At 41.1% G+C, this 25,393-nt stretch overlaps 1 protein-coding gene and 1 pseudogene across 6 annotated transcripts in view; one reads left to right on the top strand and one right to left on the bottom strand.

Annotated features, from left to right (window-relative positions):
• The window catches only part of SP100 (SP100 nuclear antigen), a 97,904-nt gene that overhangs the window by 33,347 nt on the left and 39,164 nt on the right, over positions 1-25,393 (bottom strand). For 3 of the 5 annotated variants that reach the window (XR_013762688.1, XM_079132616.1, XM_079132618.1), the window contains exons 4-15: positions 23,954-24,016; positions 20,611-20,679; positions 17,724-17,873; positions 17,383-17,466; positions 16,573-16,719; positions 9,371-9,454; positions 7,330-7,413; positions 6,430-6,483; positions 5,656-5,733; positions 5,242-5,286; positions 4,555-4,626; positions 1,371-1,491 (exon numbers count right to left, since the gene is read on the bottom strand). Coding sequence is in view for 4 of the 5 variants with exons in the window: in XM_079132616.1 (XP_078988742.1) it covers positions 1,371-1,491; positions 4,555-4,626; positions 5,242-5,286; positions 5,656-5,733; positions 6,430-6,483; positions 7,330-7,413; positions 9,371-9,454; positions 16,573-16,719; positions 17,383-17,466; positions 17,724-17,873; positions 20,611-20,679; positions 23,954-24,016 (1,051 nt within the window). In the remaining variant the exon portion in view is untranslated. The remainder of the gene's footprint in view (positions 1-1,370; positions 1,492-4,554; positions 4,627-5,241; positions 5,287-5,655; positions 5,734-6,429; positions 6,484-7,329; positions 7,414-9,370; positions 9,455-16,572; positions 16,720-17,382; positions 17,467-17,723; positions 17,874-20,610; positions 20,680-23,953; positions 24,017-25,393) is intronic. The other 2 variants (XM_079132617.1, XM_079132619.1) reach the window with 2 other exon arrangements.
• Positions 9,719-12,117, top strand: LOC306658339 (nucleosome assembly protein 1-like 1; annotated as a pseudogene). Its single transcript has 2 exons — positions 9,719-9,741; positions 9,956-12,117. The product of its transcript is annotated as a nucleosome assembly protein 1-like 1 (transcript).

The following is a 25,393-nucleotide window of genomic DNA, read 5'->3' as shown; positions in this document are numbered from 1 at the left end:
CAGCTATACTGAAGGTGGGAAAAGGCATGTTGAAGCAGCCCTGAGATGTGATTTTCATAGTTCAATTAAAGATGCTAAATCTTCTTATTGTCTAGCTATGATATTTTAGTTTAAAAAGCAAGAAAAGAATATATTGAATTGCATCATTTAAACAAATAAAATATCCCAAAACATTTATACATGCATAGAAATATTCTTGAAAGATATACATGAACATTTACAAGACATTTAAAATTCAGAACAAAAAACATGAAGATATGAATCTTTTTGAAAAATAGTTACTTTAAAAAGCATCCATTTTTGTCTTATGAAAGGAATAAAAATGATGATAACAAACCTTAGCATTAAAAAAATAGTTCATTAGTAACATAAAAATCAAGTAAATGCTTATTTGTTCTTACTTCTTTCCCCACTGACTTTTCCCAAAGTAGAATTGTTTCCATCATCCACGGTATCTAGAAAGTGAAGGTGGTGGTCAGAGAACTGTGATTTATAAATGAAGTTTAACATTTTTGGCAGTTGACCCTGCGTGGAAGACTGGGGTTGATAATGATGTTCTGGGCATCATTTCTCTTTTCATTCTAAGGAATGGAATGGAGATCTAAGGTCTTCCTCTAGTTCCCTGAGACTTGGAGAAAGCTCTTAATTACTATGTGTACCTGTTTCCTTATTTTTGAAACAGGCATAGCAATGGTAATCCTGTTCAGGTTTTTAATTTTTTTTGAAGATTAGATGATCTCATTGGCCACTTAATTGAAAATCACTATATAAATCAATAGCATATTGGAAGATGATTTTGAAACTAAACATTTTTAGTTTAAGAATAGTTATGTGAGGTCTTTTTCCTGACAGGTAACAGGGTTATTTGTCTTCTTAGGCTCTCCTAAGGCTGTAGCAAAGCTATTCTATTATCTCCCAGATCTACCAGCAGAAGCACACTGTTTTCTTTGTTCTACAGGTAAGGGTGGAAGCCATATAAATCCAACACTTCAGTATTGATATAATATAATAAATAATACACTGCCATTTTTACCAACGTACTTGTATTACACAAACCATGTGTAACCCATAGACCTCGTCCTGTTGAACATCCCTTTCTAATGCTCTCTTGCCTTTCTGCAGTTCCCAAAGGGTCAGGTCAAGCAGTTGGAGAGAACAGGGTTCTGGCATGCTGGACCTGCTCCTTGTCAAGTGCAGCAGGAAATGGGAAATCTGATTCTGGATTCCTGCAGCCTAGGGCCTGGGGCCCACCTCCTGTTGGTGAGCCAGAGTCTTCCTAATGTTCTCCTTGAACTTGATCCCCTACCACAGTACTGCCCAACAGCTGTGGTATTTCTGAGCCACCTCCACCCTGAGACCCTTGAGCAGACTTGCCTGTTAGGTGAGACACTTGGCCATTTTCCATCATTGCTTCTTGGCCTCTTGGCACACATTTTGGGGAACACAGGACACAGGAACACTTCTTATTTCCAGTCCCTTGTGGCCCTGCTCCTAAATCATGATTAGTAAAATAATTTTCATCCATGCTCCTTCCGCTCCCCAAATTTTCTTTTCCCCCAACATTGGTGACTCCTCCTCCTGACTCCTACATCAAAGGATGACTTTACCTCTAAAATCTCTCTTTTTTCTCAGTGCATATATATATATATATATATATATATATATATATATATACATTTTACAGATGACCCCAATAATTTCCTCTTGAAAGAAGGGATTAATCAATAGTGTGTTTTAGAGACAGAAAACACTGGAGGAGGGGAGACTGGTTTTGGGGCAAAAGATGACGTGTTCGGTTTTGGAAGCATCGAGTTTGGAGTGTAAAGGCCTTGAAGACATACAAGGGAAGACTAGAGCCTTCAGGACCTTGGACAGAGGACATTCTCCAACTCACTTTGGAAGACAGTTTGGCTTGAGAAACCACGGGGTGGATGGAATGCCTGAAGCAAGGCTTCTTATTATCTGGGGAGTAAGAAAGGCCACCTGGATACCTGGGCACACCTTACTCTGAAGACTCACTGCTACTGTGAACCATGCCTTGTGCCAAGTTGCTCTTGTCTCATGATCATCTCAGATCCCACGATTTCTGTGTCTCTCTCCTCTTCCCCTTCAAAGTGCCCATCACCATTTTTCTCTCACCTTTCACAGCTTCCTCTCCATGGTGCCCCATCCGTCCTGCCCTTCCTTTATTGTCCTATGTCTATCTCATTCCACATGCTTTGCTGGGCTCATGTCTCTGGATCTAGTTTTACTATTGAGGTGACTGTTTTCTGCATTCAGTTCCCTTTTAGTTCTCTATTTGACTCTAGCTCTGTTTCTCTCCATCTTGATGTTTTTATCTAGATTAACTGTTTTTGCAATGTCAACCTTTGGCTTTATCTATATTTCCTTCTTCTAGGTTCATTTTCATCTCAAGATACTACTTTTATTATCACCAAATGCCAGTCCTTCGACACTGACCAAACAGCCATCCCTATTCCCTTGGCAGTTCCATCTGAGATTCCTATGTTGCAAGTCTTTCAATCAGTCATGGACTTTCATTCCCATGTTTCTGGTATAACTTCTGAGAGGTATCTTGCAGATCATCTCTTTTCTCCCCAAAATTCCCCAACCTGGGATACTTGGATCCATGTCCACTTAGAAAAACTTGAACTTATTCAGCTCTCTTTTCATTTGGTGGCCAAGACTCCCCTTCCCACTTTTTCTCTCAACATTTTCCACTCAGTGACACCTCCCTCCATCCAAGAACCAGTTCTTCTTTCTCTCTCGGTCCTCTCAGACCTGTTGAAAACACTAAGTCTGTGCACAAGTCTGCATGGGTGTGTGTGTATGTGTGTGTGTGTGTGTGTGTGCATGCGTGTGTGCATGCATGAGTTTGTGCATGTTGGGGAGGGAAAGAATGGCTTTTCCCCCATGTAGGCAGGTAAACAAAGGTAATTGGTGATATCATAATTGGCTCCTCCATCGTGTGTCCCTTCTGACTCTTCCACTATGCATTTGAAGAACTCTGCCCCAAGATACTGAAGAGAAATAAGGAAATGACCAGGGAACAAACTTCAGTGTGGTCACAGGGAACTATGTTTAACATTCAGATGAGCTGAGAAAAAAATATACCCACCCCATGACTGTTCTTCAGGTCCAACAGGGCCGCAGTCTCCTCTTCTGCCTGGCCACACCTCATCCTCCTCTCCCTTATTTCCTGCCTGTTGCCCTGACTCTATTCTTTCCTGGCTCCATCTCTGATCCATGAGCCTGTCACTCTGATTTTGCTGGCCTCCTCTGCTGCACTCTCTTCGTCAGTGTTGCTCTTGATCTCTGTTTCCCTTTATTTCTCTATTAATCCTTTCTGAGCTAACTTGATTTTTTTTTTTTTTTTTGGTGAAACTGAGGATCAAACCCAAGGCCTTGTGCATGCAAGGAAAGTACTCTACCAACCGAGCTATATCCCCAGCCCCTCTCTATTAATCCTTTCTGGAGTGATCCTTCTAGGTTATTTTGCATACAGAATATCAGGCTGTATTCCTGTCCTCATTGTCTATCTGTAATTTTGATTTTTCACTCTCCATGGGTATGTCTATATATCTATATATATATATATATCTCAACCTCTCTCTCTCTCTCTCTATATATATATATATATGTAAAAATGTATATGTGCTAATCTGTGCATGTATGTGTACATACACAGCACACATTTTATATATATATAATATATATTATATATCCTATATTATAAAATACAAAGTGTATTTTACATATTATATTTTGATTTGTTATTGTTGTTAAATAAGTTTGCTTTCTTTCATCAGCTACTAACATTTTTCCCTGTGAATATTATGGGTTCCTTATACTGTCTTTTTAAACTCTGATCATGTAACACATGTCTTTTCCTCATGCCTGTTACATACAGTAGTCAATCATGGTTGCTAGGTCCTACTGTTACTTTAGTTTTTTGATTCTTACACATTTGTACATCTGTTTTCTTGTCCCAAAATAGGCATAGTAAAGGTTAACCTGTCCAAGTCTTAAGGCTTTTGTGATGATAAAAACAGGTCTTATTTGTCAAAATACATGGAAACAATACAATATAATCCTATTCCATGGTGAAGAATATCTGTCAAAAACTACAAAAACTATACTAAACTTTGAAAGTGATTGATCTGAAGCTTTTATTTCTGACTATAATTACACAACAGGACCAGTTGTCTTTTTAAGCTTCTACAATTGCAAGTGACACATGACCAATATATGGCTAGAAATCTAGAATCTTTGTGTTAGTAGGCATAACAAATACCATTGTTTTGCTATTTATTTCTTCTGCTACAGCAAAATATATTTACATACATTTAGTTGACAGGACTCATGCTGTTAAACATGAGTTGGTAATAATTTCCTGCCTCCTTCCATTTTCTAAAGTATTGAAAAGAAGTTTCCAGGATAACTGGATGCAAGTCAGTCAGGTTGTTCAAAATAAAAGGCATCTGGACTCAGTGGCTTTTAGTTCAGAGTCCTGACATCCTGCGGGCCAAGGCGTGGCGTCCTAATCTTCTTTACCTGATCCACTTCTCAGGGATTCCTGAGGTTCCTCTTCATGATTCAGCTCTAAAGAGCTGTCACTGTTGAGCCCTGCAGAAAGAAAGAAAGTTCTTTGACAGTCCTAGTCTGTGCCTTAGGATCCAGTCTGATCTTTAAAAGGAAAACTGGCAAGGGGAAGCTTGCATAAGGGGAAGGGATATTCCTGCCACCAGGCCACCCTTTGGCTGCATCTGACCTGTTGGACAAGGCTTCTCCAGGAGCCATCCCAAGGCTGGGACTGGGGCCAGCTTTGCCATGGGAAGCAGCTCTTCTGTCACCATTTCTTACACGTCTTACCTTCCCACGGGTTTGCATGCAGGTCTCTTCCACCTCTGTTTCTTATTGGGGGCATTGGACACAACACTTGAAAGACATCAGCACCCCCACTAGCTGGGCCCCTAAGACCCTGTGAGGGGGAGTGCGTGCTTCATCTGGGGGCTCCTGATTCAAGTGAGTGAGGAAGGACCTTGCATGGAGCTGGCGCCATTGCTATTTGAGGCCTCCGTGTTACACCAATTAATCTGACTCACTGATTATCACAGTATCATGTGAATCATCTAAAATCTCAAAAAAATTTATTTTTATTTTAAAAGATATAAAAACCAAATGAAGCTTTGGTAGCAAATAAAGACATTTATTGCACCAAGAGTTTTTAGTTGCTCTTACTTTGTCTCTGACTGTGTATCCTCCAAGTAGACATGCTGCCAGAAGCTAGAAAGAAATGGAAAACAAAACCAGTGATCGATAACTACTGAGAAAGGATTTGGTCTATAAAGATGCTGTGATGATTATTTCTGTCTCTTCCTTTCTAAAGAAGAGTTCCCTACCAAATGGTTCAGAGACACACATCTTTTAGCTCTAATTATAAAATCAAAGGAGTTGAGAAACTGGTATTTTTTTCCCATAGGTTTGCAGCTAAGTAACTTAACAGTGAATCTGGGCTCCCCGGTTGCCTAACCATGCTGTGGTGTGTGCTCAGAGTAAAACACACCAGGGAACAGGGCTCTGCACTCACACCCTGGATGTCCTGGAGCCCAGGTGGTAGGCTTTACCCTTGGCACCTCTTGGTGCCAAGCTCACCTCTTGGTGTTGAGATATAGGGTGCTGGGGACAACTCCTCCTCACTGGATTCTGAAGAGCCGTAGTCATGTCCTCTCACTGCAGAAAGGAGCAAATGTCCCTTAAGGGCTCAGTGCACGTAAAGGGAACCAAGACAGGAGAATTATATAGAAAGGACACAAGGAAAAACTTGGAAAGCTCTGAAATTCCAGGACAAGAATGTTCCTCCCCTCAGACTTCCATCATCTGCCTTTCAAATTCGTGTGACTTATTGTCACCTAACCTGAAGCTAAGAAAATTTGACCCTTGCTGGGCATCTTGCTTTGCCTTGACCCTGTTTTCTTACATTGCATCTTTCTTCTTTTACTTGTGCTTTATGGATTTATTGTTGGCTTTATATCTGCATTTATAGTGATCCACAACTTTGCCTCTCTTTCAGTACAATCATGGAAGAATGGTAATGAAGACGGGGAATCTTCTATTTGGCTATTTCTCTGACAACCACCAAGAACAGGATCACACCTCTCTCCCCTCTAAAATTCCATGGAATGTTTGCTTGAGAAAAAATATTAAATTTCTATTAAATTTTAAAAAACTTCTATTATGTTTGAGTTATTGATTTCTTTAGGTCCGTACATTACAGTAGTTAGCTTATCTAACTAATATGAGTTGAAAATGAATCATCAGAAATTAAATTTGTCTTTTACTTTGCAGGATAGAACAAAGATCTAGAATGAACCTCATGTAGAGAATATGGTCCATTAATAACCACAAAGAGCTCTTATTTTCTCTTACCTCTTTTCCTAACCACTTTTCTGAATGTAGGTGAGTCTCTGAAATCCACAAATTCTATAAAGAAAAAGGGAATACGATAATTATTCATGCGCACAAGGCTTACAAGTTCTTTGCCTACTCACCTGGCAAGCGGGCTTGCAGCATAAGGACATTTCGTGAGAACTTTCCTCTTGTGCCTTCTACTGAATCTAGTTCTGGCAGCTCAGGGTCGCCATGCTGGGATCAAGCCTGGCTTTCTCTTTAATTCTTAACTAAATTTGTGAATGACTCTTAACAGTTACTGGCTCCAGTTTTCTCCTGTATAATGCTGGGATAACCTAGCTAAAATACATCCTTATTAAGATTTTCGTGATGACAAAATGAAGCGTTATTTACAAAAGTCCTATGAAAAATCACAATGTATACTGATATCTTAACTATAATTTGGGTTAAATATAATTGATGGATGCCATTTTGATCTTATTGATATTGAAACAGCAGCACAAACCATTCTTGGAAGACTTTCTAAACTTGAGACTAATGACAATATTAATGAATAGAAGAACACTTTGCTTACTATGCTTTATAAAATAAAAATGGTGGGATGGAGAATAAGTACAATATTTCAACTCTTTATCAGTAACAGGCATAACGATATGCAGTCAAATAGACTCATTTTATTGGCACATTTTTGCTATGTTTTCACTGTATCAGTCAATTGAGTTTTTTCAGTTAAACAATTGTCTAAAATGCTTTCTTGACACCTTCTATTTCCCATCCAGACCAGGTTGAACCAAAAGAAATTCTAGAAGTGACAGAATCCAGGCATATGGAGAACACTCAGAATAAAATCAACCAGGAAAACAGCTCTGGACTCAGACCCTGCCTTCTGAAGTCCTGAAGGTGCAATTCTAATCCTACCTTGTGTCACCTGGTGCCGTGAGCAAGTGGCTTCCTGGGCCCCTTCTCCATCTCTCAAGTCTAATGGGTCATGGTTATTGATCACTGCACAAAAGAATATAAGTCTGTAGGACTGATGTTGTGACCAAGGAATCGACTCAGTAGAAAATTCCCTAATTAGAAAATTCAGAAAAACCTTAGGAAAAAAGGTAAGCCCACTGTGGTCTGCTCTTCTGATTACCTGCCTAGTAGGTTAGTGACACTCCATACTTATCCCCGAAGTCACAACGCTTTCCTGGCTGGGGCCATCTTTGCACGGCTTGGCCTTTTCCTACACCTCTCCATTTTACTTTCCCCTCCGTTCTTTTTTTTTTCTTTTTTGCAGTACTGGGGATCGAACTCAGGGCCTTGTGCTTGCAAGGCAAGCACTCTACCAGCTGAGCTACCTCCCCAGCCCCTCCCCTCCGTTCTTGTTTCCATCTTCTCTGCCTGTTCTTCATGCAGGGAGACCTTGAAAATCTTATGCTGAAGATGACAAGCCACCTTGATCCACACCCACCTGGTGCTTCCTTAAACCATTTACAAGGTAAAGAAATAATCTTCTCTTGGGTGTGAGTCACAGATGTGTCTGGAAACTTTTTTTTTTTTTTTGCAGCAGTTTGCCCGTATTTGGATAAAAGTTAGAGATATACAGTCTACTGAAGCAAACTCACTTTTTTCTTTAGAAGTTATCATGAGCAATTAGAATGAACATATGGTTTAAAACATTGTTCTTTTGTGATCTCAAGGCCAAATAACATCTCAATTTGCTCATTTTCTAGTATGTTTCCCCTAAAAAGGCATGTTTGTAAAATCCTCTGGATATAGAAAATTAAAAGGAAAAACAAATCATCAATTTGTGCACTACAGAGTTATTGTTTTTTGGAACTAGGTAATGAACCCAAGGGTGCTCTACCACTGAGCTATATCCCAGCCCTTTTTAAAATTTTTATTTTGAGACAGGGTCTCACAAAGTCGCAGAGTTTGGTCTTGAACTCGTGACCCTCCCACCCCGGTCTCCTAAGTAGTTGGAACCACAGAAGTGCATTACTACCCTTGGCCACTACAGAGTTATAAATCTGTGAAAGTACACCTGAGATGATACAACATTTTGATAATCATTTTTATCTTGTATTTTATAAAGGACATAACTCCAAATGCAGGATGCTAGTTTTGTCTTTCCTTTAATTCCCCACGAGAGTCTGGAGAAGACCTTGGCACGTTTCTGGGATTGTGTTGTCTCTTCTGGGAAACAAAGATGGCAATGCCTGCTAACCCTTGAAGTTATTGGAGGGGAAAAATACTATATTATTTGCAAAGGCCACTTGAGAAATCATTCCAAATGCCATGGTTTGCTGAAGAATTTTGTCAAAAAGCATCACTTTGGGTTTCAGAATACATTATTTCAAGTCTGTATTTCTGCTCACATGAGATAGCTGAATGAATTGTCTTTTGACACTACTCAGAGTTTGTGATCAGATGACAATATAAACTTTTAAGAAAGGAATATTCAATGTGAATATAAACTTTTTTTAAAATATATTTTTTAGTTGTATGTGGACTCAATGCCTTTATTTTATTTTTATGTGGTGCTGAGGATTGAACCCAGGGCCTCACGTGTGGAGGCGAGCGCCCGATCAGTGAGTCACAACACCAGCCCCAATATAAACTTTTAATAAAGGAATATTTAGCTTTCTGTTCTGTATAGAAATTACCGGATAAGTCTAAAATTTTGTGTTCATGGCAATTAGTTATTAAAACAAACTCATTACTTTGCTAGCCTATTTCTACTACATATTCAATGCATGAGTGTATATTCTATCTATTCATAATTTCAATCATCAAAAATAATTGTCTGATGATTTCTTGTGTCCCTGTATTTCCCAAAAGGGTCAAATCAATGCAGAGATGGGGGTCTCAGGATAAACTAGATCTACCCCATAGAATGGGTTCAGAAAACAGTGCATCAGAAAACAGTAGCTCCGACTCCTGCAGCCCCGCCGGCTGTGCCGGCCTTCCTTACCAGGACGGCTTCTCAGGGCTGAGCTGGAGGCTGCTGCCGGCTCTTCTGCATCGCTGGGACCTTCAGAGTCCTCACTGCTGATGACTGCACAAAGGAGCAAACCCCTTATGAGTCTCGGGGGTGACCAGGAGCCCATACAGCCAGGTCCCCACAAGAGCACTAGGAAGACCTGGGAAGCTAAGGTAACCCAGGCCCTCTGCATGTGTGTGGCCTGAGGGTTAATCCAGGGCTAACCCCAAACAGAAAACTGACTCTCCCAGTCCACCCACGCTCTGACTCCATCCCGGCTCCACTCTTCGCTTTCCGCTGGGCTCTGCCCACCACCCCTGCTTCTGCCTCTTTCTGGCGATGGTTCCTCTCGATAACCCTTTGTCTTGATGTGTTCCTTTCTCCAGCTCCTCTTGAGAATATCCTGGTTCCCCGAATTTTTCCCTTTTCTTTAATTGCTACTGTCTTCCTTTTTCTCTTCCTTCAAAAAGAGTCCCTCTGGCTCCTTTTTAGCGTCATCCACTCTCAGTGCTGCCTTCTGCTCCTCCCGGCACCACCTGCGGCCTGGCTCCCCAGAATAGAAGCCGATATTTGAAGTTCTTACAACACGGCAGATATTGACAACAAAGAACAGTCTGATTTGATCAAGATTTGGATGAGGTAGAAGAAGTAGAAGAGGAAGCTGGTGAAGAAACAAAAATCAAAGTGCTCAGCTGACTGTTCAGATGATACAAAATCCTCAGATTTTTGCAGCTCTTCAAGAAAGACTTGAGGGTCTGGGAGAAACACCAACAGGATACATGGAAAGCTTGCCTAGGGCAGTTTAAAAAGGAGTGGATGCTCTCAAAAGCCTTCAAGTTAAATGTGCACAGATAGAAGCCCAATTCTATGAGGAAGTTCGTGATCTTAGGACTATGCTGTTCTCTGTCAGCCTCTATTTGATATGCGATGAGGTCATTAATGCTATTAATGAACCTACAGAAGAAGAATGTCAATAGGAACCAGAAGAAGAAGAGGAAACTTCAGAGGAGCTAAAAGAAAAGTCCAAGATAGAAGATGCAAGAAAAGAAGACGATAAAGAAGACCCTAAATGTTCTCCTGAATTTTGGTTCACTGTTTTAAGAACGTTGACTTGTTCAGTGACGTGGTTCAGGAGCATGATGAACCCATTCTGAAGCACTTGAAAGATAGTTAAGTGATATTCTCAGATGCTGGCCAGCCTGTGAGTTTTATCTTAGAATTTCACTTTGAACCCAATGAATATTTCACAAATGAAGTGTTGACAAAGACAGAGATTGAGGTCAGAACTAGATGATTCTGATCCCTTTTCTTTTCATGGACCAGAAATTATGGGTTGCCTCTCAATAACTCTCGATGTGCCAGATAGATTGGAAAAAATGAAAGAATGTCACTTTGAAAACTATCAAGAAGCAGAAACAAGGGATGCGGGACAGTTTGTATTGTAACTAAAACAGTTTCCAAGGATTCTTTCTTTAATTTTTTTGCCCCTCCTGAAGTTCCTGACAGTGGAGATTTGGATGCTGCTGCTGAAGCTATTCTTGCTGCAGACTTTGAAATTGGTCACTTTTTATGTGAGCATATAATCCCAAGATCAGTGTTATACTTCCCTGGAGAGGTTTTGAAGGTGATTATGGTGATAATGAAGAAGAAGGCGAAGAAGCAGATGAGGGCTGTCAGCTCTTTGGAGAAGTCCAAAGCTGCTGTAAACTCAATGTAGGCTGCATAAATCTTTTCAATAAAAGTCGTCTGGATATCTTGAGCTGTGTTGGGAAATTTTTCATAATAGAAGCTTTGTTATCACCAAATTCTGGATTCTTGAAAAATCTGCTGACCCATAGAGTAACTTGTATTAAAATTGCCCTGCGTTATGAGTCATTGCTTCCTACTATGTACCTAATTCATGGATGCATTTTGAACTCTAACAAAGGAAAGGGAAGAGGAAAGAAATGAGGAGAATGACCCAGACCCAGATGCGAAGAAGGATCCAAACCGAGCAGAGTCAAGCAACAGTGAAGCAGGATGGATGTGACCTTGAGGAGAATCTGCACTGTGATAGCCTAGACACAACTATCATTTACACACAGCCTTACGTTTTGGTCTTTTCTTGGTATTCTCAGTCATTTTTTTAAAAGGAAAGGAATTGGTATTTTAAAGACAAATTTGTTCTACCTAGCATTTTAACTATAGCTTTTCTGTCCTATCTGTTGAATGCACAAATTCTCTAACACGTGTTCATTCATTGCTACAGTTTGGTTCTTCTGGAATATTTGCATCATGTAGCTATTGGAGTACAACTATAAAAATTAACTGTTAAATAACTAAATTTTTTTTTTTTTTTTTTTTGCTAATCTTTTTCCTGAAGAGCCAAAGTACTTTTCAGCTGGTAGTAGAGTGAAATTAAGTCTGCTTGCATAGTTGTGCTTTTAATTTATTTGTTACAGAAATGCAGTGATTTTTTTTTTTTAACTAATGTAACTCATCATTTGAGGGATAGAAAAAAACAACCTGTAACAAACATGGTTAAGAATTTCTAATAACTGGAGTAGAGGAGGTCGCTTTCCTGGCTGCTCCGTGGTGTGAAACCAAGAAAGCAGACAGGCAGCTTCTCCACAAGGTGGGTGAACAACAAGAAAAAAAGGTGGTGGAGGGGGACTTTACTAGAACCTGAACTGGACATTCAAAGCAGATTGAGGACTCAGGAGATTGGATATAATAAAATAAGGAAGAAATTCACAGCAACACAGCCACTGCTGCAGCCAGGCCAACAGCACCAGCCAGAGCAGTCTGAAGGGGATGTAGGGGACTAAGAATTGGGTCCCCATCACCGGTGGGACCCAAGGGAACTCCCTGGGTTAAAGTCCTCCAGCATGGACCAGGAAGTACTGGGCACCAGAGGTGTGCTGCTTTAAAATCTCCAGACCAAGTGGCATTCAGCAAAGAGCTTGGAGCACAACTAAGCCTACACCCTGCCTCCAGGAGCTCTGCCCACGGATTCGCCTGTCTCACTCCAGCAGTCCAGAAGATCCCGCCGAAAGCTGCTGAAAAGAGAAACTGAGAATATTCTGAACTTCGACAGAAAAAAATTCTTTAAATTTTCATCTAGACTTTTTGAATTCTTTTTTACTGTTTAATTTTGACCATAATGGTACATGGACATTTATACAGTTTCCTTTTTTTTCCTTCTCATCTCTAGCATTTTTGAAGCTACTTATTTTACATGGATTAGTTTTTGTGAACTAGGATATTTGATTAGAATATTTTAGCTTTGTTTTATATTCTTTTGTTTTTTATTTTTAATTTTTTAATGTAAATTTTTGTTATATATATATATATATATATATATATATATATATATATATTCCCACCTGTTTCCCTTGATTCTCTCTTTTCTTCTGCTAACAGCCAATCTCTATTGTTCTCTTTCACTCTTCCTTTAATCTTTTACTTCTGTCTTCTGTCCTCCTCTCTCATAACCATCACATGCTATATCACTTCTGTTCTCTCCCTGTCCACCCTTTGAAAATGTAAACCTTTTGCAAATTTTCTGTTTTTATTACAGGCATAACTGATCATATCATTTCTGCTTATTGTGATAACTAACATTGTAGGTAACATAGTAGGAAATATTTGGTTTAATGCTATAAATTGTTTGCATTGGTTGTTATTATTTATCTCCCCCTAAACAGTGAGGTACTGGAAACCTTTGGGTACACTATAAATCCACAAGGAAGAAACTCTGTTGCTTCAGATCCATTCTGTTAGATGGGTAGACACACAAACAACATGAACAAGCAAGGGAATAAGCAAATCAAGATACTCTAATAACAGAATCCAATGACACCACAGTGGAATAAATATCAGAGAAGGAGTTTAGAATGTACATAGTTAAAGTGATTAGCAAAATAAAGGATGATGTAAGAGAGCAAATATAGGTAGCAAAAGATCACTTCAATAAAGAGATAGAGATTCTGGAAAAAAAAAAACCAGAAATCCTTGAAATGAAGGAAACAATAAAACAAATTAAAAAAAAATTCAATAGAAAGCATCACCTAAAGACTAGACCACCTGGAAGACAGAACCTCAGGCAACAAAGACAAAAAAGTATATAATCTTGAAAATAGAATTGACCACAGAGAGAGGATGTTAAGAAACCATGAACAGAACTTCCAAGAACTGTGGGATAACATGAAAAGATCAAATTTAAGATTTATCAGGATGGATGAAGGTGTGGAGTTAGGAACCAAAGTAATGCACAATCTTTTCAATGAAATAATATCAGAAAATTTCCCAAAGCTAAAGAATAAAATGGAAAATCAAATACAAGAGGCATACAGAACCCCAAATGTGCACAACAGACTCACATCAAGGCACATCATAATGAAAATGCCTAGCATACAGAATAAGGATAAAATTTTAAAGGCTGTGAGAGGAAAAATATCTGATTACATATAGGGGGAAAGCAATTTGGATCTCAGCTGATTTCTCAACCCAGACCCTCAAAGCTAGGAGGTCCTGGAATAACATATATCAAGTTCTGAAAGAACATGGATGCCAACTAAGAATCCTATATCCAGCAAAATTAAACTTCAGATTTGAAGACAAAATAAAAACCTTCCATGATAAACAAAAATTAAAAGAATTTGCAACCAGAAAGACTGCACTTCAGAATATTCTCAACAAAATATTCCATGAAGATGAAATGAAAAAAAAAAAAAGTGAAAACCAGCAGAGAGAGGGACTATACTAAAGGAATAGTCAACCAAAGAGAAATGAATTCAAATTAAAAACTAGAAATAAACCAAAATGACTGGGAACACAAATCACATCTCAATAATAACCTGAACATTAATGGCCTAAATTCATCAATCAAAAGACACAAACTGACAGATTGGATCAAAAAACAAGACCCAACAATTTGCTCTCTCCAAGAGACTCACCTCATAGGCAAAGAGATCCACAGACTGAAGGTGAAAGGATGGGAAAAAACATTTCACTCACCTGGATTGCTTAAACAAGTAGGGGTTTCTATCCTCTAAAATAGACCAAGCTATGTAAGCTATATAATTGTAATTATATGATAGTGATATTACCTTAATACATTTTTAGCATACGTAAGGTTGTTTTGATAGCTCCCTTTTCATTGATTCTTTTTCTTGATTAGTTTTGTTAGATTTTATCAACTTTTAGCTGTATTATTTCTTTTCTATTTCATATATTTCTGCTCCTACTCATTTTTCCTTTATACTACCTAACTTCAAAATAATTTTATTGTTAATATAGCTTCTTTCTGATACAAATACTATAAGTGTTCATCTGAGTAATATTTCATCCCGAGATTCTGACAGTTTAAGTTTTTATTATCACTCTTTATTTACTTCTCTTGTGCTTTCTTCTTTGATCTGTGAGATATTTATAAGCGTGCCATTTAATTTTGAAGTAGTTGAGACATGGGGGTGGGGGTCTATGTATCTTAAGGTGATTGATTTCTAATGTAATAAATCATGCAGGAAACAGTCTGCAGGATTTCAAATTTTTAAAAAAATTTCTCAAAGCCTATTTTATGACAGAATATAGGCTATCCTTAATAGGTCAAGGTTACTGATAATGTTGTTAAGCCTTCTATATCATTAATCCTTTCAGCAAAGAAGGAGGCTTAAAATCTCCAGATATGATTGTGGATTCGCCTTTCCAGTTCTATTAATTTTTACTTGGTTGTAGTTTGAAATTTTTTTATTAGGCACATACACATTTAGGATTGTTACACTTTCTTGAAGAAGTTACTCTACTATGGTTATGAAATGTTCCCCTTTATCTCTGAAAGTACTTTCTCTTGAAATTTATTTTACATTAATAGCTCTACTTCAGATATCCCATACTTATTTTCCCCTTCTTTTGCTTTTAACCTATTGGTATATTGATATTTAAATGTAACATATGTATAGAGTATATAGTTATTGTTTGCTTTTGCACATGTTGAACATTTATACCTTTTAATTACAATGTTCATATAATTTATATTTAAATTAATTATCAATATTGTTGGGAAAAAAAGAACACCTGACATCATGAGGGTCATTGGAAAATTGGGTAAATGATAGGTTTTGATGATGTAATATTTTGGGAAAAGGGTCAAATAGTCCTGCTGTCAGGCTCAGAGAGAAGATTGTTGGAATGTTTTTGTTGCAATTGTTCATTCTCTCTCATTTATCACATGGTACACGGCAACAGGTTTATATTATTGTTTGTTAACAATTTTTATTTTGCAAATAAAATAATATATATGAATATATATATGTATTATCTCTATATATAGAACATATATATATGAGATTACCTATGGTTATTTATATATATATATATTTATGTAGGCAATCTCTTAGATATCACATTATGGTTTTAATGTGAAGTTCTTTAACAATAAGTAATGCTGGGTATTTTTTTCATATGTTTATTTGCCATTTGATTATCTTCTTCAATGAAATATCTGTTATGTGCTTTGTTAGTTTTTAATTGCATTATTTGCTGATTGTCAAGTTTTCTAGTCTTTGTGTATTTTGTAAACAAGCATGTATATTACAAAAATAAAATAAAATTTAAAAAAATAAAGAAAGAAAGAATTTCCAAACCCAATAACTGTTAGGAATATTAATGGAATATAGTTGTTATAAGAAAGCCTAACTCATGATATTGGTTACCACAGGGAGGTGAAGAAAGCAATTTTCAGAAGGTTATTGACCTGATACAAACATACTTTTAAATTCAGCCTCCATTAAGCACCTCTGTGTGGTAGGGTCTACCTTCTGCTTTCCTGGAAAGGATGAATTTACATCATTTGACAAGCCTATTTCTTATTTTTGTTGTTTATTTGTTTGCTTGTTTTTGTTTTTTGCAGCCTAAAATAAAAATGTCAAATATAATTTTAGTACTCACACACAAAAAGAAAAAGGAAAGAAAAAGCGAGAGTCCCGCTGACCTCAATGCCCATTATTGCCACCATTCCTGCCAGAGCTTCCCAGTCCCTAAGGACCTTTGCTAAGCCAGCTCACTTTGGCTTATCCAGGCACTGGCCTCTTCCCCTAGCTGCCTCCAACGAGGCCACCTGGACTGCCTCAGTGGGCCTTGTGACATGCCTGAGCCCTTCGCCTGGGAACCTGTTACCCGGGAACAGTCACAGATCCTTCGGTCAGCCTTACCTATTACTTCGGATGGCTGGTAGTGGTTAGTCCTGACTGCAGCTCCTTGCTCAACTTTCGTGCCAAAAAATGGCTTTTCCTTCTTTATATCCACCAGACGCACAGAACAGGAAGGCATGTGGATTCCAGGACTGGAGAGCGCTGCTCCTGGCCAAATTGTAATGAATAAGAAAGTTCCTTCTCCTCCCCCAGCAGGACCCTTCCCTGCCATTGATAATCATCTCTTTCAAATGCCAGCCCTCTTCTTCCTGCCGCTTAGTTCTGTACCTCCCTTTGTGCCTCTCTTGATGGTGTTTTGTTTTTAACTATTTTTTTCATTTTTTGGTGGATAATTTTTTTCTTTTTTCTTTTTTAAAAAAAGAGTTATAATCACAGTACATATTAAAGCAGGTTTTGAATGATCACAAAGTATGTCACCTTGGACAAGACACAGATTGCCAACACCCCAGAAGCCCGTTAGGGACATCTCCCAGTAACTGTTCCCACCATCTTTCTCAAAGTCAACAGCCTTCTTGACTTCCAACACTCCCATTAGTTTTGCCTCTTAAGTACTTTTATATAAATGGAATCACTCGCTCTTTCATTCATATATATATACATCCCTGAAGAAGCCAAATAGCCCCAAATTCATATGTGTGTGTACATGTTTATATATACACACACATTAACATGTTTGTGAGACTCATCCATACTCACTTTTGTATAATATGTCAGTTTAAAAAATGATTAAGAAGGTTTAAAAGGCAACTAATAACCAAACAAGGTTGAAGATATGGGAAAAAACAAAATGGTAAAGTAAGTGACCATTACTTTCTCCACTGCAGGGCAATGGGCTGGGTGTCTCCACGCTGGCCTCTCCATTGTCCACTGGGACAGCTACACGTTCACAGGACTCTGAAGGTTGAAAAAGACCACAGTTGAGAACCCGGAGAACCTTGCTCTGCTCTGCATTTTGTATGTTTCACTCTGCTTCTCCTTCCTTCTCATGTTTCTATTTATAGCCCCTTTTGCATACATCGCCCCCTTTGGTTGTGAAGGTGTCTGTGCTTCACTGATTCAGTGACCAGTCCCCCTCTGCCTGCTTTTGCCCTTCATTTCTGTAGGGCCTCTGAGCCCTCCACACGCATGCAGATGAAGTTAGCAAGGCCTACCTCCTGGCGCAGACTCTTGAGCACGTGGTTCATTTGCTTGGTGGCTTCTTCCTGCACCATTTTGGTCTCTGGCCAGCTCTCTTCTATTCTCATTTCTCTGTTCTGCTTCCCAGTGGAGCTCTGAGAGTTCATTTTCAGGTAGGTTTACACCTAAACCACATTTTGATTCACAGGTTTTTTATTTGCCCCTTGCATCAATCAGGATCAAATAGGAAGATACAAATCACACTATGATCTCAATGCAGAGAGAATTTAATCCAGTTGAGAAAAGAGCTGAGCAGTCCAAGTGGAAGAATGTGGCAACCAGAAGAGTCAGCAGTAGGCTGGAGGGGGGCCTGAAGGGGGCCTAGACTGGGAGGTCGGCCTTGCCACGTTGGATAGCACAGGCTGCACCCTGCATGGTGGAAGGTGGCGGGAGCCCCAGGGGCTGCTCCCCCAGGTCATGATGGGGTATACCTCCTCCAACCGCCCAAACTTTTTCTAACGTATGTCATGCTGAATCAAGGAGAGTTGGCCAAGAAAACAGCAGAGGCCAGAAGCTAGAGACAGAGGGCAGCGTGGAGCAGGAGGAGGGCAAAGAACAAACCCAGGATGGGAACACCTCCGTGCCCCTGGCGAGCCTCCCCCGCCCACTACTGATTTCATCTACCCAGGCCATTCTGTTCCCATGAACCTCAATAGTATGTCAGTGGTTAAATATATTTTTGGCAGTTGCAATTTTTTAATTTAGTGCTGCTTTTCTAAACAAAGCGAGTTATGGAAAAATTACTTTAAAAGTTTTTAAGGAAGTTGTAATATGGAATGTGGACCAGGTGCATGTTTTGTGCCACCATCCATAGCTCCTTGGAACTGCCTCTTTGTGTTGTGGGCCTGAGACCAGCCTTTATCCGCCCCCCCACCGCCCCGCCCCGTGCATGTCACCGTCAGTGTCCTCCTGGGTCACTGCTGGACACACTCGGTCACTTATTGTGCTATTTGTGCAACATCTGGGATTCAGGTTGAAATTTCTCTTCATAGCCATCTGGTTCTCATTGCTGAGATGCTCTAAGATGCCATCTCCAGGTAGGGCTGCCCCAGGCTAGATGGAGAGTTATGAAGAATTGTCTTGTCTCTCCAACACTCTCATTGCCCGACTAAATCCCTTCTCCTCTGCTCATTATTAATCACAATTCCATCCATCCATTCCTTCCTGTTCCCGCTATCTGCACTAGTAGGTGAACAATTAAGAACAGAGTGCGTGTTGTATATTTTTATAATTTAAATGTCAATTTTTTGAAAAAAAGTGATTTCTAAGAGTATAATTATGCTTTCAAAAGTCACTCTGAAAGTATTTTCTTTTGTAACAATGTATTATTAATTTTAAAAATTTTTTCTTAAATAACATATCCCATTTGGAAGCTACATAGTAAGAGCCTTCCTCAATTCTGGACATTCCCTGGAGACTTATTTCCAAAGAAGAGTCATGGAATAAAGATTTAAGTTATTCTGTACACATCAGTGTACTATAGGGGTGGGGGGGCTCGATTTCCTAGTCTGAGGTTGGTATTGCTTTGTTCATCATTTCTCCACAATAAACATATATGTCAGACATATAGACAGAGAATATATCAAAATTTGCTGTCATGGTTGGCCTGGTGTGGTGGCGCATGCCTGTAATCCCAGCGGCTCAGGAGGCTGAGGCAGGAGGATCTCGAGTTCAAAGCCAGTCTCAGCAACAGTGAGGCGCTAAGCAAGTCAGTGAGACCCTGGGCTGTGGGGGATGTGGCTCAATGGTTGGGTGCCCCTGAGTTCAATCTCGGGTATCCCCCCTGACAAATTTACTGTCATGGTTAAAAAGTTTAGACTCTGGAGGCAGGTACAAATAGTAATGATAATTAAATTAGTAACAATAACACAGATGAAGTTCCAAGCATGATTGTGAAAGTTTTTCATGGTGCAACTTGTTTACATACATCAACCCTACAAGGTAGGTACTACTATGGCGCCCATCTGTAAGCAATGACAAGGGGATGGGGTCCTTGCCCCCCTCACAGAGGCAGGATTCAAACACAGGAAGCAGGGCACCAGAATTCCTGCTCTGACACTGTTTTACAGCAGAGTTAAATCCCAACTCTTGGTTGGGTGAAAGTACATCAAAAATCAAATTCTCTAAACCAACTCTTTCTCCTCTGAAAAAGAGAGATGATAAACCATCATTTTAAAGTATTTGAGAAGATGAGTGAAGTGTTACCTGTATGAATATATAGGATATTATAACTGATCAGAAAAACAAAATCATGATAATTACTGTCTTCAATGTATAATGTTTTGAATAATTAGATGATATCTTATTAAGAGCATTTTGGATTACAGGAAGGTCAATAGTTATTAAAGTACCAAATGGCTTTTGAAGTGACCCACCTGGTGTCTGCAGCCACAGGGATGATGAGTGAAGGTGTCGTATGAGAGGCACCTTGGGGTCACAGTCTTGTGTGGTGGACCCAAGTGGGAAGAGAGACTCCCCATGGAAGAAACAGGCTCATCACGCCCCTCCAACCACCACTGCACGGGACCCACTGGACACGAGAGCAAAGCACCGCGGCATGAGCCAGATTTAAGCAAGACAGAAAACTGAAGCCAGGGGTTGGGCCAGGTGCCCAGACCCAGAGCTGGTAACAGGACTGGCAGCAAGCATGTGCAAGGGGGTGGGAAGAAGAATCCCTCCAAGGCAATCCAGAGGGTCTTTAATTTAACTCAAGACCTCTGTATTTAATTTCCAAACTTGGAGAAGCTACAGATGCAAAGACTGAAAGTTCTGGGCGATCAGTAACACAGGAAGCAGCCTCATAGCACATTCCAGAAGGGAGTAAGACAGCAAAGGGCCCCCCAGGAGGCAACAGCCACAGACCGTTGGAAGACCAGGGATCTGAGTGTTGTGGCCAGGTCAGTCTTCGTAGGAAAGAGTTCTCACCACTTCCTAGGGGAAGAAATCAGAAGTTCATTTCAGAAACTGAAGGATAGGGGCTGGGGAGATAGCCCGGCTGGTAGAGTGCTTGTCTCGCGAGCACAAGGCCCTGAGTTCAATCCCCAGTACCAAAAAAAAAAAAAAAAAAAAAAAAAAAAAAAAACTGAAGGATAGGTTTTGCCATTCTCACTTTTGTCTCGACAATGCATATGTGAAAGACCCCACCCAAGTGTCAATCCAGGCTCACCTGGAGTTGACAGGTTCCACCTTGAAGTTAGACTTCAGTCCCTAGAGTGGCATCTGGGTCAGCTGCACCCCTGGTGGAGGGTCTCCCTGGACCACCTCACTAGTGTCCTCTGTGAGGCACTCTGGCACCTGGAGATGGCCTACCTGAGTTCCTAGGAGCCCTGGCCGCCTGGTTCCCTCCCCATTTTACACTGCGTCCTCATCTGCACGGCCGAGGCTCTTCCTCGGTGGCCTCCATGAGGATCAGTGCCTGGTCTGCCTCCACTTCCTTTATCGCTTGGCATCCTTCGTTTCCTTTATCTTCCTCTCTGCGTATATTTCCCTATCTTTGTTTCATGTTGCTGCCTTGTTCGTTAGACGCCCTGGGCAGCAGTACGGAGCTAAGCTCCCAGGTTCTGGGTTCAGAATGCCTGGGTTCCCCCTTGCCCATTTGACCCCAGGCAAGTGCCATAACAGTCTCTCCAGACTTCAATGTCGTCCTCTGCAAAAAGGGCATACAAGTGCTACTACTCTCTAATGACAACAGGAGCGTGGAGGCTGCTTTTTCTAAAAGCACTGACTCTTCTCCGAGGCCTGCAGATGCCCAACAGGTAACTAAAAGCAGGGTGGAAGTTTGGCATGTGAGCCTTCCTTTTGTATCTGTCTCCTTTTGTTACCTTGACCTTGGAGTCAGACTCCTGGTCAACTCTGCATATAAGCATGGTAATCGTTTCAGGAGTGTTCAACTAAAACTGGTATTCCTCCCTCTTGACGGCTGAAGGCACCAAGACTAACTCGGATATTTTCAAAATCTGAAACCTTTTTAATCAACAGATGGGCAAGTGCCAGCTTTTAGAGTGTTCTCTTCCAGACTGCCAGAGCCAGGCCCAGAACTCTCCAGTCACTGCCCTAACCCTCCCAGAAATAGCAAGTCTTGCAGGCACATCACTCCCCTAGGAGACTCCACAACTAACTAGGGCGAGAATGTCAGCTGCCCTCTAAGCCAGAGCAATCACCTTTGGATGGAAACTGAACTGCCCCTAAGCAACCATGACTTCCCCAGAGAGCCACAGAACAGTTCTAATCCCATGACCGACCAGACCCTGGCCTGACCTGGACCAGCAGCTGCCTTACTAGCTCTGCGGGCTCCGGCACTGCAGACCCTGCACCCTACAGAAAGCCACCGCGTTCTTATCAGCCAGACCTTTCTGTTCTTCCAAGCGGGGCCACACTGATTAAAGCTCATATCTTTGATCAGCAGCTTGGGCTGGGTGACTGAACCTAGTCCTTTGGGGCCCCCAGAGCCAAGGCCTTTGCCCTAATTCCAGTAACCCAGCGACAGCGTGACGCTGAATCACCACAGTCAGAGCAGACACTCGAGGTGCTTGTTGGTTTTTATTCTTGTCCTCTGGCCTTTCTGCCTCAGGGCCCCTCCTTCCAGCCTCTATGCAGGCACCTGCGTTTTTACCACTTCCTCTCTGCGTCTATGTCTGTTTTCCTCCTCAAATATTCCTGCTCTTGAACAAGTCACTGCACTTAAACCAGCCCCTGCTCCTGCTGTCATGACGTGTGAGACCGTGACAGAATGAGAAGTTGATATTTTGGTCTTCATCCTGGCCTGAGTCCTAAAATCCTTAGTCATTTCCTACGTGACAAAGCGGAGCATTTTTGTTATTCATGACTGGGCCCCTTCATTAGCACCTGCGTTTGTGCTAAGGAGGCGAGACATGGAAAGTTCCTAAGGATGGAAGGCTGGTCGCAGGCGGAACTGATAATGAGACGTGAAGCCCCCGACCTCCAGGGAGTTGACTTAATCACCAGGGGTCAGTGATTCCATCCATCATGGCTGTATAATGGGTTTTCTAGAAAGAAAAATAAAATCCCTATGTGACGGGGTTCAGAGAACTTCTGGGTTGGCAACCACAGTGGCGGGAGAGTGGGGCGCTCGAGCGAGCTCCTGCCCCTGCATTACGTACTCTCTATGTCTCTTCCACTTGACTGGGTTGGGTCCTTCATGATGAGTGGGTGACACAAGTAGAAACTTCCCTGAGTTCTGTGATCCATACTAACAAACCATCCCACCCAAGGAGGGGTCGTGAGACCCTCCAATGTATAGTCAGTTGGCCAGAAACACAGGTCACACCCTGGAACTGGTGACTGTCACCTCAGGTGAGAGAGTCTCATGGGACAGAGTCTCACCGTGGGCCTGCTGACCCTGGCGCAGGAAGGCCTGAATTCATCCCACCACAGGACAGAGAGGAGAGCTGGCGGCGTGAGGTGGACCTCCGCCTCAGGGGTTGGTGCTGTCAGTGTGAAGACGCAGATGAAACAGCCGCTTTTCTCTTGCTAAGCGTCATGCTGGCTGTGGGTCATTGTCCTTAGTTCTTCACGGCTACCTGCTCATCTTCTCCCACGGGGACCTTTCTAAATCACAATTGCTTCCTGGTAGTCAGTCTCCTTAATCTGTTTTACTGGCCTGCTGGGCTCTGGTTCTTCATCTTGGGTCCTGGGCTGGATGTCTCTTGCCATGGCTGCTCCCCCAGCATCCCACATCCTGTTAGGGGCTCCTTAGGGTTTTGATTGTCATTATTCCCCAAAGGCTCCTGAGTTGAAGGATTGGACCCCAGTTGATGACATTGTCGGGGGGATAGTGGAACCTTTTAAGAGGCGGGGCCTGGTGGGAGGAAGTCAGGTCACTGGGACACGTGCCCCTTTTCTCTCTCCCTTGCTCTCTGGCCATCATGAGTTGAGCAGCTACGTTCCACTCCCTCCCTGATGTTCTGCCTCACCAGAGGCCCACAACAATGGAGCCAAGAAACTGTGGACTGACACCTCTGAAACCATGCACCACAATAAATCTTTCCTCCTTTAAGTTGATTTTTCTCACGTGTTTTGTCACAGTGACGGAAAGTTGACTAACACACGGCTCATACATATCTCCCCTCCTTCCATCACCATGTTCCTTCCACATTTCTTCCCTGACTCACAGCCTCTGCTACATGACGCCCTTGTTTCTTTTTCCTCTGAGCAGAGGAGAGACTTTTTATCCACTTGTGATTACCTTGTTGAAGCCTCTCCTCCCTTTCTTCTTCAGTATCTTCTTGGAAACATAGTATTCTCACCTCTGTAAAAGGGGAGGGAGAAGAAGGAAATTAGAGATCTTCATCAGGGATCACAGACAACACCTAAAATTTTAAATTAAAATTTCCAGTCCTCCAGTTACTCAGTTCAGTGAATCCCACATAACACAGTTCACCCTTCACACCCTGGGACAAAGAAGAGGAGACTCCTATGAAGGAGACACTCAGTGGGAGGGGATATTCATCTAAAAAATGTTCAGAGGATAGCAAGGCAGATTTCAAAATAAATAATAAAAGCGAAATGTCTTTTCTGAACTGTTTGAACTGTAGGAATAAATGAAAGTTTAGGATCTTAGAGAGACCTGTATATAAAAGAGAACTTTAAAGATAGGGCCAGAAACAAGGAGGGCTTGGGCTTAATAGGGTCAGGGAGGATAAAGTTTCCAAAGGAGTACATGAGATACAGGGACAGCTGGAATGGACATCAGGGTCCCGGGGGTGGCAGCATGTTCCCTGGGACAAGTGTGCTGGCTGTGCTGGGGGTCGGCCAGTGCTGCCACCCTGGGCCATGAACTTCAGGCTTGGGTCACCCAAACACAGAGAGCGCTAGACATGAACATTGGAGATGTGTGTACTAAGGCCAGGCAGGGGTGTCTGCAGGCCAGGAAGAGGACCAAGCCCCTGAGAAGTGGGCAGTAAGGGTAACACTGTTCCCCTTGTACCTTCAGCCTGGAGCGCATCCTGTCACAAACAGAATATTGACTTGCAATTGGGTGCCTAGGTGTTTTATTTCCTTTGTGACTTGCTATAGAAATTATTTTGTTCTTTATTAAATAAGGTACCTATTGACACAGGTCTACAAACCACAGGTACCTGCCACCTGCTTTTACATTTCCCCCCTTGTTTATAAGTCTGCAGTATCTCTCACTGTCTAGTAAATAAACTTCAACTTCCTCAGCCTTCAGTGGCAGACACTTCAGTCTCTGATTTATCTGAGTTGGTTCCTACACTGCTTCTCATGCTCAAATTCAGCCAAATCTAATTTGTCAGCTCCACAGACATACTTGTGCACATCTATTCCCTCTTCTCCTCAGGGAATGTGTCTGTTTTACTTGTGATATTTCTATCTGGTATTTTGAGAACTTGGATGAGAACAAACTGTTGGAATAAAAAGTTTTCTAAGCAAGTAAAAAAAAAAAAATTAAGAGAGTGTCCTTTTTACTGCATACCAATAGAAGAGTATGAATCATACCTTCTAGGAAAAAGTCAAGAAACAAATCTTTAGATTTGTATAGCACCAAAAAACATTTGTGTTGATTATTTGATGAATGTATGTTTCACCCTTTTTGATTAGAGAGCTAACAAAAATATTTCTTATTCTTTAAAGAAAAAATTGACCTAGAGCTATCTTTCTAACTCAT

Source organism: Sciurus vulgaris (assembly GCF_902686455.1).
Source record: "Sciurus vulgaris genome assembly, chromosome: 3".
NCBI classification, from domain to species: Eukaryota; Metazoa; Chordata; class Mammalia; order Rodentia; family Sciuridae; genus Sciurus; species Sciurus vulgaris.
This window is presented reverse-complemented; position numbering and strand designations above follow the sequence as displayed.